Source organism: Pelodiscus sinensis, chromosome 17 (genome assembly GCF_049634645.1).
Source record: "Pelodiscus sinensis isolate JC-2024 chromosome 17, ASM4963464v1, whole genome shotgun sequence".
Classification (NCBI taxonomy): Eukaryota; Metazoa; Chordata; order Testudines; family Trionychidae; genus Pelodiscus; species Pelodiscus sinensis.
In genome coordinates, this window is record NC_134727.1 from 27,787,495 (window position 1) to 27,803,775 (window position 16,281).

Consider the following 16,281-nt stretch of genomic DNA (forward strand, 5'->3'; position numbering starts at 1 on the left):
TAACACTCAGCCTTACAGTCTTCACTAACTGTTACATGTAAATAGCATATTAGATGTATAAATGGCAAAAGACCAGCTTGGCTTAACAAGGAGATCTTGCATGATCTCAAAATAAAAAAGGAGTCATATAAAAAATGGAAACTAGGACAACTAACAAAGGATGAATATAGGCAAGCAACACGGGAATGCAGGGGCAAGATTAGAAAGGCAAAGGCACAAAATGAGATCAAACTAGCTACAGGCATAAAGGGAAACAAGAAGACCTTTTATAAATACATTAAAAGCAAGAGGAAGACCAAGGACAGGGTAGGCCCACTGCTTAGCGAGGAGGGAGAAGCAGTAACAGGGAACTTGGAAATGGCGGAGATGCTCAATGACTTCTTTGTTTCGGTCTTCACCGAGAAGTCTGGAGGTGTGCCTAACGTAGTGAATACAAGCAGAGAGAGGGTAAGTTTAGAAGATAGGATACACAAAGAACAAGTTAAAAATCACTTAGGAAAGTTAGATGTCAGCAAGTCACCAGGTCCTGATGAAATGCATCCCAGGATACTCAAGGAGCTGATAGAGGAGGTATCTGAGCCTTTAGCTATGATCTTTGAAAAATCATGGCAGACAGGGGAGATTCCAGAAGACTGGAAAAGGGCAAATATTGTGCCCATCTATAAAAAGGGGAATAAGAACAACCCAGGAAATTATAGACCAGTCAGTTTAACGTCTGTCCCAGGGAAGATAATGGAGCAGGTAATTAAGGAAATCGTATGCAAACACTTGGAAAGTAATAAAGTGATAGGGAATAGCCAGCATGGGTTTGTGAAGAACAAGTCATGCCAAACTAATCTGATAGCTTTCTTTGATAAGATAACGAGCCTTGTGGATAAGGGAGAAGTGGTGGATGTCATATACCTAGACTTTAGTAAGGCATTTGATATGGTCTCGCATGATATTCTTATTGATAAACTAGGCAAATATAACTTAGATAGGGCCACGATAAGGTGGGTGCATAATTGTCTGGATAACCGTAGTCAGAGAGTTGTTGTTAACGGTTCTAAATCCTGCTGGAAAGGGATAACAAGTGGAGTTCCTCAAGGGTCTGTTTTGGGACCCGTACTGTTCAATATCTTCATCAATGATGTAGATATTGGGATAGAGAGTACTCTTATTAAGTTTGCAGATGATACCAAACTGGGTGGGGTTGCGACTTCTTTGGAGGATAGGGACATAATTCAAAATGACCTTAGCAAGTTAGAGAAATGGTCAGAGGTAAACAGGATGAGGTTTAATAAAGAGAAATGCAAAGTGCTCCACTTAGGAAGGAACAATCAGTTCCATACATACAAGATGGGAAGCGACTGTCTAGGAAGGAGCATGGCGGAAAGGGATCTAGGGGTCATAGTGGACCACAAGTTGAATATGAGTCAACAGTGTGATGCTGTTGCAAAAAAAGCAAATATGATTCTAGGTTGTATCAACAGGTGTGTTGTAAGCAAAACTCGTGAAGTCATTCTGCCGCTCTATTCTGCACTAGTTAGGCCTCAGCTGGAGTACTGTGTCCAGTTCTGGGCGCCACATTTCAAGAAAGATGTGGAGAAATTGGAAAGGGTACAGAGAAGAGCGACAAGAATGATTAAAGGTCTAGAGAACATGACCTATGAAGCCAGGCTTCATGAACTGGGCTTGTTTAGTTTGGAAAAAAGAAGATTAAGGGGGGACATGATAGCGGTTTTCAAATATCTAAAAGGGTGTCACAAGGAGGAAGGCGAAAATTTGTTCCTCTTGGTTTCTGAGGACAGGACAAGGAGTAATGGGCTTAAAGTGCAGCAGGGGAGGTTTAGATTGGACATTAGGAAAAAATTCCTAACTGTCAGGGTGGTCAAATATTGGAATAAATTGCCAAGGGAGGTGGTGGAATCTCCCTCTCTGGAGATATTTAAGAACAGGTTAGATAGACATCTGTCAGGGATGGTGTAGACGGAGCTTGATCCTGCCTTGAGGGCGGGGGGCTGGATTCGATGACCTCTCGAGGTCCCTTCCAGTCCTATTATTCTATGATTCTATGCAAATATGTGATCAGCAGTCCAGGATTCTGACTTAGGTGAAAGCTGCATTGGCTATCTAACTGTTAATAGTTGCTGAGAGAGCCCTGAAATTGTGAATCTAGTGTAACTGATTTAGTGATAACCATAGGAATTTCCATTTATCAGTGATCACTAGCTGATATTATCACTATCATTGGCTGACAAAGTACTATTTCACTGTTCATCAAAACATGTAAGAAAGGATATGTTAAGTTCATACAATCTAAGGTCATATCCCCTTTAGGCAGCATGAGATGTGCAGATCTGGGAGAGTACAACTTTTCCTTAGCTCCCAATCAAAGAGCTTTCTAGTTCAGGAACCCTCTACTGTCAATTACAGAAAGCAAAACTCAAACCCAGTGGAATATGCAGCAAGCCTCACTAAGAGGAAGCAAAGCAGAAGACCAGCAGAACATATTTGAATCACATGAAGAGAGAGCAAGCCTAAAGACTCCAAAGAGCATCTGTTCAATCTGTTGTGATCAGTGTCCATTATGGGTAGAGTTTATTTTGTGGGCATAATTTGAAAGAGAATCACCACCTTTTTTCCTCCCCCATCTGAATAATAGATCAAGCTATATCAAATATCCTTCAATAGCTAGTAAAATGACCTGAAGCTGCCAGAAGTATTTCAGAGTTTTGAATCTGTCATTAAGACATGACACTACTTTTTGTCTGTTATATTTTCCCTCAGTACGTTTTATGACTCTTGTGAACATATCCTCTTCTGCTCAAATGATAACATTTTCTATGGCAACTAAAGCATTTATTTATATGGGAAAATATTTGGGATGCATTTCAGCTTCATACGTACAGTAAAACTCCAATAGTCCGGCACTCCTGATAGTCCGGCATCAAAATGGCAAGAGCCTAGTGAGTGAGCTTCGGCAAAAAATGAGTCACAAGGTAACAGCGGCAGCAGCTGAACTGAGCAAAAAGGCTTAAAAAAACTACAACATTACAGTATACTGTATATAGTATGTACAATAAAAAGGGTTAAGAACACGTTATATACAGTATATATATATATATATATATAACCATCTCATAGTACCTCCTGATAGTCCGGCATATTTGATAATCCGGCACCACCTAGGTCCCATAGGTTCCGGATTATCGGAAGTCTACTGTATTTTGTCCTTTTTGGAAAGAGTTAATCACACTATTGGCTTTTGCTTTTCATTCCATCTTCTACTCCATTGTTTCTTTCAGACAGAAATAGGGAAGAGAGCTGGCTCATACAACCAGCCACCTTTTTATAAGTGAGCATCAACTACCCCCTTAGACCACTTTGTGTCAAAATCCCAGGAAGACAATACTTATAATATACAAAAGGAGTAAGAGTTTATTTGGTGGCACAATTCATTTAACTTTTCCTTTAAGATCAAAGAGGTTACAAGTTGGCATTTGAAAATTGAGGAGCTGGTCATGACATTTTCAAAAGTACTGGAGATTTTCATTATTATATTCTCCCTGGGAAAAACTGTATCTGATCTTTGCTAGGTTTATAAATGGAGAACCACAGGAAATGTACTGAATTCTTAAATATTTGCAGTCTTATGGAAAATAACCAAGAATAGCAAAGAACTTTTCTGAATGAGGTATTCTAAATTGTTAAATCTCCCACACAGTTTATTCATAACATACATTGGAGTGGACAATAATTTGTGAAGGGGGACCACTTCAGAAATTCCTGAAGTGGTCCTGGGCTGCCCGGAAGGAGCAAAGCCAGGAGACTTCACTGCCCACAAACCCTGATTGGCCTAGGGGAGCAAGTGAAGTCTTAGTCCCCTCCCCTGTCCCCACTCTGCCAGGGGCATGCAGCACCTAGAATTGCCAGCTGCTTTGAACATGCACCTCTGTCCCCAGGTCCTGACTGGCCTGGGAGTCAGAGCAACAGGGCAGCTGTGGGCCAGGAGCCCTTTCAACTGCTGCTATTTAAAGAGTTCCCAGCTCTGGCTCCAGGAACTGAGAGCCCTTTAAAGAGAAGCAATTTAAAGGGTTTGTGCCTGTTGGGCAGCTGCTACTATGTGGCCTGGCAGCCCCCTGGAAGGTGTGAGCCCTTCAAATAGAAGCAACTGAAAGGGCTCACGCCTCCCTGGCTCTGCTGCTAATGCGTTGCCTGGCAGCTACCCACAAGTAACGAGCCCTTTAAATAGCAGCAAGTGAAAGGACTCGCCTCTACCCCACAGCTTCCAGGCAACGCATTAGCAGCAGAGCCGGGAGATGCCACTGGCCGGATCAAAGTGCTAGGCTTGCCAAATCTGGCCCACTGACAGCCTCTTGCCCAACCATGACATACAAATTAGATACAAATTAGAAAAAAAACAGCAATAAAATAAGATGATGTAAGCCTGTTTTGTACAAACTAAGGAATTAATTTGAAGTGACTTTTAAAACTAATATAATGACAAAATAAAAGGTGAAGTTTCAATATTTTATTCAAGTTGGAGTTTGTTTATTTCATTGTAAAGTAGTGTCAAGTACAGCATTTTGGGGTCTAATTCCACACAAAATGGAAGACTCTAAAAATGTACCCATTAAATTGCTAAAAAAAAAAGTGGTAATAAAACAAAAGTCCATTTTAAATTCAAAGTGATGCCACTATGTGATGACAATTACAAGGACTCTTCCCTGCTTATGGCTCTATTTTACAAGCTTTTCCATATTTAGTGCAAGGGAAAGGAACCACAACACAAAACAAGTATTATTGACTGAGTCACATCAAACCTTTCCCATATCAAAATTATACAAGGTGAATAATCTAAAGCATTCTGAAGACAATAGGTGTCAAATAACTAAATAAGACAAACAGTTAATGAAATAGTTTTGCACACTCCATCATAGACTGAAACTTTGATAAGTTAATATCCAAAAACTATGCTTCATGAATTAAGTGTTCACTATGGTGAGTTGCAAGTTTCAGTCACAGTTTCTTTATACCATTTGTCTGTCATTATATAGCCATTATTCTGGAACAGGTAATCAATACCTGCATATCCCTTGTAAACTCATAATTAGCAGCTGTGATGGGCAATGAGCCTGGAATTAGGAATTTTTTTAAAATATTTTCTTCTCAAAGAACACTTTAAAGCTTAGCTGTCTTTAACCAGGTTTTACATGACTGATACATAACAATACTTGCATCCCGGACATAAAACATTGAAAGGTTCACTAAATTTTGAAGGTAGCTATGCCGTAAAGTATTTTCAAATTAGTAATCATACAATCTCTTTTTATGCTTCAAATTCCAATCCTAGACCAAGTTTGTGTCCACCTGCATTGACATTCTTGCCATCCAACAAAGCCGACAATGTCAGTTTGATACCTGAATAAAAAATCAAAGAGAGAGAAGATAAAACCTGGAATAGAGGTACCACATAAAATATGATGTGTATATATTTTCCTTCTTTGATTTGTTGGCTGGTTATGGTATTTGACTGTATGGTACAGTATTTGACTACATGTAAGGACCGTTCTTAAAATAAACTGGTAAAAATGCATCCACTGCTACAGGCAGTCTATCAAAAGAAATAATAATGAACAACAACAGAGGACTAAATTCTGATGTTTATTCATCTGTATGGTACTTTGAGTAATTCTATTGATTTCAGGGGGACTAATGGCACAGTAAGGTGTACTACTTAATGCGAGTGTGAATGCCTATTATGTCTATCCAACTTTCTAAAACATTTTTAGAACTATGGATTAATCGTGCAAAATGCAAAAGTTATAAAAATTTGTATCAGTCAATTTAGTATTCCAACAGAGGCATCATTGTGCTTCAGTAATTCTGTGATCAGAAGCACTGAAGTTCTCATCTTTGAGTCAGTGGAGCTCAAGCGTGTCATGCTTTGAATCAAAAGAGAAGCTTACAATAGGAGAGCTTCTAGTGACTATGAATGCACTTGCTAAATCAGGTTTTTACATGTACAAAAGGCCTGTTTGTGTGTCTAACTGGTCATCTGAGGTGCTGCATGCCTCTGGCAAATCTGCTTCTCACTGAATATCAAAAACTTTTGAAAAAAAATCCAATCCTAAAAGAGTCAGTTCTTGTGTTGGCAAGTAGGACAACGTTATAAAACCAAATCACTTTTCTACATAAAAAACTTCGTTGCTCCTTTAAAACAAAAATGTATCTATCTTTCGCAAATTCTGAATTCCTTCTGTTTATACTTACCTGGCTTCAAAGTCTGAGTATACCCTAAGCCAATCAGACTGGAGTTGTTCACTTTAGCCTGAAAAAGAAGCACCACACTTAATAATCTGGTATACTTTTTAAACAGCAAAAACTTTGAAATTGTAAGTGGCTTATTTTTAAACTTAAAGTATTTCAGATGCCAAATCATGAGCAGAATATAGACTAAATTTTTCTGCTACTTACATCTATATTCAACTCCACTAAATACTTTCAATACACAAATATATTTTTATTAACCAACTTAAAAACTATTGTAATGAGTCATGAATACCACAAGATACTAGATCAATTCGTATATACCAGCCTGCTGATAAGACAACAAGCAAAAGAGAGAGAATGGGTCAGATGCATCCCCTGGAATTATGTAAAGGATGTATTTGACCCACCAATTCCAAAACAAATATGAAATGTGGAATTATTACAGACAGTGCAGACTGAGTTGTAGTTTCTCCATTTCCATTTTAAAAACCTGTTTTCCATTGCTTATAAGTGAACATGTACAGTACTCACAGAGAAAGATGCATCTGGGTCAATCTGATATTTGGCTGCTATTCCAAAGCGAGTGTTGCTATTTCCAGCTGTCCAAGCAAGATTAACAGCAGTTTCCAATTTGTCATTCACTTTCTGGTAAATGGAGCCTCCAAATTCTGTGCCATCATTCCTGTAATGAGTAGATTAATTTTAAATTGCACAGGAAACTTTAGGTTCTTTATCAGGATCCATGTAAGTAAAAGCTTCATTAATAACTCATTTAATAACTCTGTAGCAAATCATGTAGAATGGATACAATGGGCCAGATTGATTGAGAAAGTCATGCGCATTACTGTTTTTTTAAACAGCAAATTTCATGAATTGCTTATCATATTTTAATAAACCCATGCATGACCTAAAGAGAAGCCAGGAGAAATAACTAGGGATGTAAAAGTGTAACTGTGTATAATGCCCTCCTCCCTGCACAAAGACCCACATGTATCCATGTAACTACTGAAATTTTTCAGCAGTTATACGGTTAAACAAATGCATTTTAACATCCCTACTTATAACATGGTTTTCAATTTTACTTCCTCAGTGGTTGAAATTTTTGCAGCAAACTGTGTCCATCAGGCTCATTCTTATCTATTCATCTGAGAAATCTGTTTCTCTAACATATATACCTTTTTTTAGTGCTTATAGAAGGAGTTACAATGACAATCCTGCAGATTCAACCTTCTATTTATCCACAAAACAGGTGTAACACTAGCAGTGAAATTTCCTCCTGCCACCTCATCAACATGACTTTTACACAGATATAAAAATGCCATCTTTAAGGATAAAATGCCAGTTCAGTTTCCAAGTCCATGCAATTCTTGAACTTCCCTCCCGTGAATGCAAATTAGTGCCATTTGCAGTAACAACAGTTTTGTATTGTAGACACTTCTGCATTAAAACTTTATTTTGATTTCATTCGGGTACCAGATAGAATTTTTAATTGATACTAGCTTAGCTTAAACTAGCTCCATAAAAGAGGCAAAAAAGGTTCCAAATCTCATTCACCAAATATATGAACCCTCATAGCAAGACTGGAGATTTTAAAACAGCAAACTACTTTTACTGTATCTGGCTTCTGCATTTTCAGTATAACTCATTCTGCTAAAAGAGTGTGCAAATATATTGCCCAGAACAGGCAGCACATAGGAGTTTATGAACCACCTGAACTCCTTTGCCAATAATAGGTCTCTGATCATGAACTTAAAAAAAAGGATTACTGCAGTTGAATTTTAAGTAAATAAGGCATTTTGGGATGGAAAAAGATGGATTGACTTTAAAAAAAAAAAAGCTTAACAGTGGTGGGCAATCTACCTCCCTCCCCCATGCGCCACTTTCATACTGGAGCACCAGATCTCTGCACTTCTTGCTTCTCCTCCTTCCTCCCAGAGCTGGAACACCACAAACAGCTGATTCATGGCTGTTTAAGCTCTGAAAGGGAGAGGGAGGAGTAGGGACAGAGTGCAAATCAGGGGATTCACGTGGTCCAAAAGTGCTGTGTGGGAGGAGGATGAATAGGAAATATGTGGCTCCAGTGCACAAGAGACACATGGAGGAAGGGGGCAGTGGGTGGAACTTTAGTAAGCCACAGGCTGCTGCAACCCAGTGAGGTGAAGGAGAGCCACTCATGCAGCCCACTCCTTGTTCTTGAATGTCCATAACTGCCTTACAACCTGTATAAATCCAATGTAATGTTTATGGGCCATATGAATGCCTCTTAAATTCAAAGAATAGCATCAGCTTTTTAAATTATCAGTACTGTTTTCCCAGCCAAGCACTAAATATACTTCATATACAACTAAAGGTCATATACAGTCAACTCATAACTGACTTTATTTGGCACACAGGAAAGGGAGGGATTACAAAGCACTGAGTAGAGTTGGATATACAAGCAGACTTTCTGCAAGGTTCCCACATAGCTCTATCAGGATCTACAGCAGCAGTAGCCCAAGTGTACTCATAAAAGACAGGAAAGAAATAGTTAAGATACAAACTAAGGATGTTAAAGACTAGTTGAGAATCCGATAAGCAAATGCCTCTATAGAGGCAGCCACAGAAGGCGGGGGGAAGAAAAAGGGGTCCTTCAAAGCGGCAGCGCTGCACAACTGAGTTCGGGATCCATGCAGCACTGCCCCTTTGAAACGCTGCCGAGGTGTTTCAAAGGGGCAGCACCGCATGGAGCCCGGGTTCAGTTCCATGTGGCACTGCTTTGAAATACCACAACTGCATTTCAAAGCAGCAGAACTGCGTGGAACCCGGGGTCAGCTGGGTTCTCCCCAGCTGATCCCGGGTTCCATGTGGCATTTCAAAGCGGAAGCGCCAGCATGGAGTCTGGGGTCAGTGGGGGACCCTGAGACTCCCGCTGATCCCAGACTCCATGCTGGCGCTTCTGCTTTGAAATGCACAAGATCCCCCACTGGGGACTCTTGTACATTTCAAAGCTGGCACCTGCATGCAACACAGAGTCAGTGGGACTTCCCACTGGCCCCAGGCTGCATGCAGTTTCGCATTCCTCCTTTGAAATGTACGAGAGCCCAGTGGGGGCTCTTGTACATTTCATAGGAGGAATGCGGAAGTGCCTATCGACTAGTAGTGTAGTCAGTGGAAATTCCATCAACTACTCGATTTGTAAATTAATCGTTAGTTAACATCCCTAGTACAAACCATGTTGCCCTACCTAATACCTAGACACTATACATAATATGTGTGTTATTTTACATCACCATTTTGAAAATACTGAAATATCCACATGTGCAACGTAACATATTAGGAATGAAATTCCAGCTATAAATCAATTCCCTGGATGCTGTGGATAACAGAGACCTTTGGTGTTATTCTGATGTGGATACTGGTTTACATTTTTTTAATATACAATTTCTTAACCCTCTACACAAAAAAAGTGTGATCAATTTACCCTGGGATTCAAGGCTTCTTCAGATCTGAAATCATGTCAAAGGACCTATTAACCAATACCAGGAGTTAACATTTTTGCCTTGCACATATACATACAGTATTTTTGTGTACTACAGACTGATAATACCAAATCCAAAATAAAAATCCTCCTAGACAGTATTAACTCAGTAATTGTTCACTAAGAAATACAATTCCAGGAATCCAAGAAAGGGTGGTGAAGTCCGAAGCATTATTTAGACATTTCTTCATACTGTAGTCTTCATTTTAAAAAATCCCAACAATATTTTATAGTAATGGGCCCACGTACAATATTTTGTACTACTACAGATTACTGTAGTGGAAAGCTATTTTAAATGTTGTATGGGATAGCTCATAACTTTTGATCATCTGTAGGGACCAATGCATACACTTTAGATTAGAGTTCTCGGTTAATGCATCCGCAATTTCCCAGTCCTTCCTTTCTAGATTGCATGGGTTCAGCCGTTGTTTATCACAATCTGAGCTTCCTAAATCAGATCTTGCAGAAGCACTGAAAAGGAGTAGCCTTTGAATAAGCACCTTGTAGAAGGCAGAACAATTGTTCAATTCTACATGGGAATGGCTTGCAATAGCCCTGTTACATAGAAGGGTGAGGACAAACCTGAAGACTTCAGTTAAATTTTGTCCTCTTTGTGTATTTGTACATAAACAACAAGCACTTGTGTAGGTGGATTATTAGAAAATACAATTATGAAACATTCCAGGGTTAAAGCTATATGAAGTTTGATTAAATTTTCCTTGCTCCAGGATTTCATTTCCTTTTGTTTCTGTTCTTGTATATTGTTGTTTATATTCTCTCACTCGCAAACCATTAGTCTCTATTCCAATGTACCTTGAGTAAAAGCTACTTTTCTCTATTTTCTTCTGCATGAAGTGTGTGTAATTGAATATGTTCACTTGTTTTATTTTTCTAGTAAAAATCTGTTACAAAATTATACAGCTGACTGACAAGCCAATCAATGGCTCACAATCCATATTTATTCCTGCAAAAATTGAATGAGTGCTAAAGGTTCCTTCTGTCTCTCACAACCTCACCCATATACATCCAACAAAAGCCCAGAGCAAAACAGCATCAGAAGTCTTTAAGTCTCCAATTTCTGGAGACTTCTATTAAGCCTTTTCAGTATGTGTCGAATCCATACCAACTTTATCATTCTCCCTCTTATTAACTTTTGACAACCTTTCCCTTCATTACTAAACTAGGGAGCAATATACATTAATGCTCATTTGCTGGTACTTACACATTAGTGTGAAGCTGGAATTCATCCGTTTTATAGCCAACAGCAAAGTTGCTCTGGGTTACTCTGGATTTAGTCGTCTCAAAAATCATTTGATAACCTGCCAACCAACCTTCATAGCCGAACACAAAGGCTCCACGTATTGAAGGTCCAGCAATATCAAAATCCATGTCGCAGCCAAGGTTGATGTGTTCCCGTTTATATCCGGTCTTAATTTTAGCATTTTTTTTCCTGAAGGAAGAGGGATGGCAACAAAGTTTTATATCAGAATGACTCGTATGTAGCAATTTTATCAATCAATTGTTACTTTAAATGAAATGTAACAATGCCAGAAGACAAAGTACACATATCCAGAGACCCATACTTTAAATATATGTCACATTTATTTGCTATTATATGCAATAATGGGGGGGGAGGACCCCACATTTGGAATACTTGAGACTTACATCAGAACTTGAAACTAAATTATTATATACGAAAGTTGCAATGAAAAAAGCACAAAACTATACAAACCTAATACATACTAATTTTTTTTTCAATTGAAGACTGAATTATCTAGGATCCTACTTAATTGCTTTGTAAATTGGTGTAGGTGAGAAATTACTTTACTTATTTTTTAAGTATAATTTTAAAAGTTTATTTCACTGGAAACTCCTAAAACTGGAAATTTCTAGGACATCATGAAACAAAAAGGTTGCTTAGCCAAGTTTCATCTACAGGCTGCTGCAAATCAAACTGAAGTCATGCTCTGGGTTCTAAATAGGTGGAAACTGTGTCAAAAAAAATCCATTGTTAACCATGTAGTAACAGAGAGCTCTACCGTATCTTACTAGCTACAGCCCTAATTCAGCAAGATATTGAATCTTATCCCTAACTTTAAATAGCCGCAACTGGGCTACAGGTGTCCTCAATGGTACAGAAGTGCTTCACTACCTTGCTGAATCAGGTCCTAAGGCAGAAAGTGAATCTTTCTCTTCCAAGAAATATTGATCGACTGTATGGCATTAACAGCAGTTACAATCCCATCTAAGTGTGTTCAATTTCCAAGGGGATCAGCTATATATCAATTTCTGCAAAATTACGGCTTGACACAATTGTGCACTTGGTGATTTACTTCCAGTTATATTAGGATGTAATTATTAAAAGTGTATTACCCCGTGTTAATTCTTTGCAATGATAATTGATTTATATATAATCCTACCTATTTGCTTTGAAACTTGGTGTAGATGGAGAGAGATGATTACTTTGCATTAGATAATTCATATTTGAATATACACTTAAAAGATTGTTTCATTGATTTCCCCTAACAACCTGAAACTGAAAAACTTCTGAGAAAAACAAGAAGTAAAAAGTTGGCTAATCAAGTGACATATGCGGATCGCTGGTTACCTAACAAGTTCACACAAACACTTTCATGCAGTTGAATGGGCTCCCTTTCATACAACCCCGGGATGAAGGGCTTTCTCCTGTCTAGTCTTTCTATATACAAGTATTAATCTAGGGCAGGGGTGGGCAATAACTTTTGATTGGGGCCATGCCAAGATTTTGGTAAGTGGTCAAGGACCATGTCTTTCTATGAAGCATCTGCGGGATCAGGGATGGAGGTTGAGTGCAGAAGGGAGCTCAGTATAGGAGACTGGGCTGCACAAGAGGGTGTGGGGTCTGAGAGAGCGTTTGAGTGAAGGAGGGTGCTGTGATCTGGGGTAGGAGATTGGGGTCCAGGAGTGAGTATGGATGCTGGAAAAGGAATCTGGCCTGGGGGAGTGTTTAGGAAGGGCACAGGATCTGGGAGTGAGGGGCTGGGGTGCCAGAGGCATGCTCTAACCAGGAGACACTTACCTAAGCAGCCCCCAGCCAGCAGCACTCTCAAGCAGGCTTCCCTGCCAGCAGCCCCCGACTGCTGGCTGGCTGTGCATGTGGCTCTCTTCACTTCCAGAGGTGGGTAGGGAGGGAGAGGCTTCACACACTGCCTCTCCCCCCCTGCAAAATTTCTCAGGAACTGAAGGATTTTGTTGGGGGTGAGTGGGAGCAGTGTGCTAAAGCTTCTCCCTCTCCCTGCAGCACAGAGAGCAACACAGAGCAACTAGCTGTTTTGATCAGCACCACTCCCTGTTGCAGGGGTGGGCGCGGGCCAGATCAAAAGGTTTGGTGGGACGGATCCATCCCACGGGCCATATCTTGCCCACCCCTGATCATAGAATCATAGAGCTGGACGAGACCTCAAGAGGTCATCAAGTCCAGTCCCCTGACCAAAGCAGGACCAATCCCAATTAATGTCATCTAGGGCATTAATTCCCTCTGTACCTACTAAATGAATCACCTATTTGCCTATCACCCAAAAAATAACCAAATGCCCTATTCCCCATCCTGCTCAATTTCTATTTACAACAATGAACAAAATCCACAAAAACAGGAGGACAACAACACTTCTAAGGATTAATTATCAACTCTGGCTAATGGCCTTGCAGCTGCCACATATCCCTCTGCCCTGATTATCAGATATTTACATCAATAGCATTTTGGTCTCTAAAAAATAATACAAGACACAAAGAATCACAATTTTTCATAAGTTCAAATAATCAGACTCCTTGCCCTTTCCATCCTTATAGCTGTTCCCATTATCGTACAGCTGGGGCCCGTCCAGTGATTTAAAAGGGCCCAGGGTTCCAGGCCACCATTGCTTCTACTGCAGCAGCAGCAGCATTGAGGGGTCCCAGGCCCCTTTAAAAATCACCATCAGAGCCCCAGGAAGAGCTGAGAGCTGGATGGGGGGGGCTAGTTGCACCCCCATCCCTTCTGGAGGGCCTAGAGCCAAGCTTCCCACACATGCACATTGCCATGGGCCTGGCAAAGCCTGTAACCAATCCTTTGAACAGCCACCCTGAGCTATGGCAAACATTTTTAATTTGAACATTGCCATTAAAGATGAAGATGGAGAGAGGAAAGTGGGAAGCGTGTAGCTGTTCCATTAGTGATCTCTCAGGAGAGGTCAACAGAGTATTGCAATAAGGAGCTGCTGGCAACTAAAACAGTGTTTTCCAATCTTGCCCCCATATTACTCACAGAAAAACCTCCTTTTCCATAAACTAGGAAAGTTATGAGTAGCAAGAGTTTTTGAGCTAGTCTTTGGAAACAAATTTATCACTTTTCTTTTACAGTGACTATTAGCCCTTCAATTTACTCCTGCTTTGGAGATCCTCACAGAGGTCGTTATGCCACAGAGCCATCTGTGTAGCCAGTCTAGTTTTTCAATGATTAAGTAAAACTCTGAAGTGGAGGAACTTGAGTCTTGTGGCAGCTATGCATTTCTAGTGCAGAAATTCACCACCATGTGCTAAATGCACTAGGCACGAAATGCAACCTCAAAATTGCATCATCTTAATCCACAAAGCATCTCTTCTCCATCACTCCTTGATTTAGTCATTATTACTTAGCTTTTCTTTGTATTTACACGAAATTATGCTGTCATTCTTCCACACCCATTACTGAGGGAGGCTTGCCCAAACAAGGTGCGTTATGCATCATGATCTAAAAATAGGCTCAAGCTCATTTGATCTTCTTTGGGAGGTTATCTTTCAAGACCAACACTACCCCTGGAAAGTTTCATCTTGTGCTCTCTTATCTCAGAGGGTCAGAGAGGAAGAGGCATAGTAAGCCCTAATCAGTGAAGGGTTTTAAAGACTAGCACCAGGACAAGCAATAACAGAATAGAAAATGAAAAGGAGTGTGCTGAGCTCCCCTGTACTTTCCTTGTAGCTTTCAACATGGAAAAACACCTACAAATGAACCTGCTGCCTAAAATCACTTGTTCCTTGCTACAGTCTTGTCCAATTCATAGTATTTATTTTACACTTCCTTGGTTGGTTTACATTAAGGGAGCAGACATCTAGTGGACTCACACAGAGAATTTTTGACCGTCACTTTTTCAGATCTTTTCTTTCCTTTAATGTTACAATTTTATTCCATCAATAACCTTAATTTTGGGGAAAATTGTATCAAAGTGTTTTCTGTCACTTGGTAGCTTTCCCAAGCCATCCCAAAAGTATGGCTCAATCTAAATGAAATTTCAGAGTAATGCTCTATTTCAGCTGAAAAAGCAAAGTCTTTCACTTTAATAGCTTCAATCTTGCCTGTATCACACTTCTATAGCGATTGCTCCCTTCCTTCTACTTTGCATTGCTCAGCTGATGTTCACTCCCAAAACCATCTCCTCTACAACAGTGCAGGAAGTGAAAGTTAAAGACTGTCAACAGCACCCACACTGGCCTAACAGTGCTTCCACTGAAGTCAATAGTAAAATTTACAATGACTGTAACAGGAACAAAGACAGGCCAACAAAAGATGTGTCAGTCTCATGTCTGCGGTAACTCTACTCAACTCAATAGAGTTGCACCTGATTCTAGCCCAGTTTATTCAGATAATTTTTAATGGCACTCCACAGAGGAATACCCATTTCATTTATAAGGCAGATGGTATAATCTCTGGGAAGCTGCTGAGAGATAACTGTTGAGTTATAATTTCCCATTCATGGGTGGTTATTTTAAAAATCTGATGCTGTAATAATTCATTTTCAACAAAATTACAGATTATTATGCTATAAAACTGGAACTGACTGTACTACCTGAAATGTAGATATGAGGTCTGCAACTTAGGGTGAAATGGTCACTGTGATTACAGCCTTTGTCACTTGCAATGCCATCTGCTACTTTCAGAAGCAAATCTCCATGACCGTCTCAATCATCACAACATTTCTGAGTGGAAGGGGAGGGAAATCAATCGGGGGGGAAAAATCAACCATCTACTCTTACTGCTGCCTAATCCTTCTGGCTCATGTGCAATGTCAGTGTCCAAACACACCAACCAAAACATTCATCCAATCCCAAACCATAATACAGCCTGCTAGAATTTAAATGCAGGACAATGTAGCACTTTAAAGACTAACAAGATGGTTTATTAGATGATGAGCTTCGTGGGCCAGACCCACTTCCTCAGATCAAATAGTGGAAGAAAATAGTCACAACCATATATAGCAAAGGATATATGGTTGTGACTATTTTCTTCCACTATTTGATCTGAGGAAGTGGGTCTGGCCCACAAAAGCTCATCATCTAATAAACCATCTTGTTAGTCTTTAAAGTGCTACATTGTCCTGCATTTTGCTTCAGCTACCCCAGACTAACACGGCTACATTTCTATCTGCTAGAATTTAGACTTTTCATTCAGTTTGAAAGGAGAATTCAATTACTGAACTGAGTTATTAGGGCAGTCAGCCAAATGGTTTGCAGTGCTC

General features: G+C 39.8%; 1 protein-coding gene across 4 annotated transcripts in view; it reads right to left on the reverse strand.

Annotated features, from left to right (window-relative positions):
• Window positions 1-4,498: 4,498 nt before the first annotated feature.
• The window catches only part of VDAC1 (voltage dependent anion channel 1), a 29,421-nt gene continuing 17,638 nt past the window's right edge, over window positions 4,499-16,281 (reverse strand). For all 4 annotated transcript variants that reach the window (XM_006116066.3, XM_006116064.4, XM_006116065.4 and 1 more), the window contains 4 exons: window positions 10,995-11,222; window positions 6,787-6,937; window positions 6,256-6,313; window positions 4,499-5,403 (listed from right to left, as the gene is read on the reverse strand). In XM_006116066.3, coding sequence (XP_006116128.1) covers window positions 5,312-5,403; window positions 6,256-6,313; window positions 6,787-6,937; window positions 10,995-11,222 — 529 coding nt within the window. In that variant the 3' untranslated portion in view covers window positions 4,499-5,311. The remainder of the gene's footprint in view (window positions 5,404-6,255; window positions 6,314-6,786; window positions 6,938-10,994; window positions 11,223-16,281) is intronic.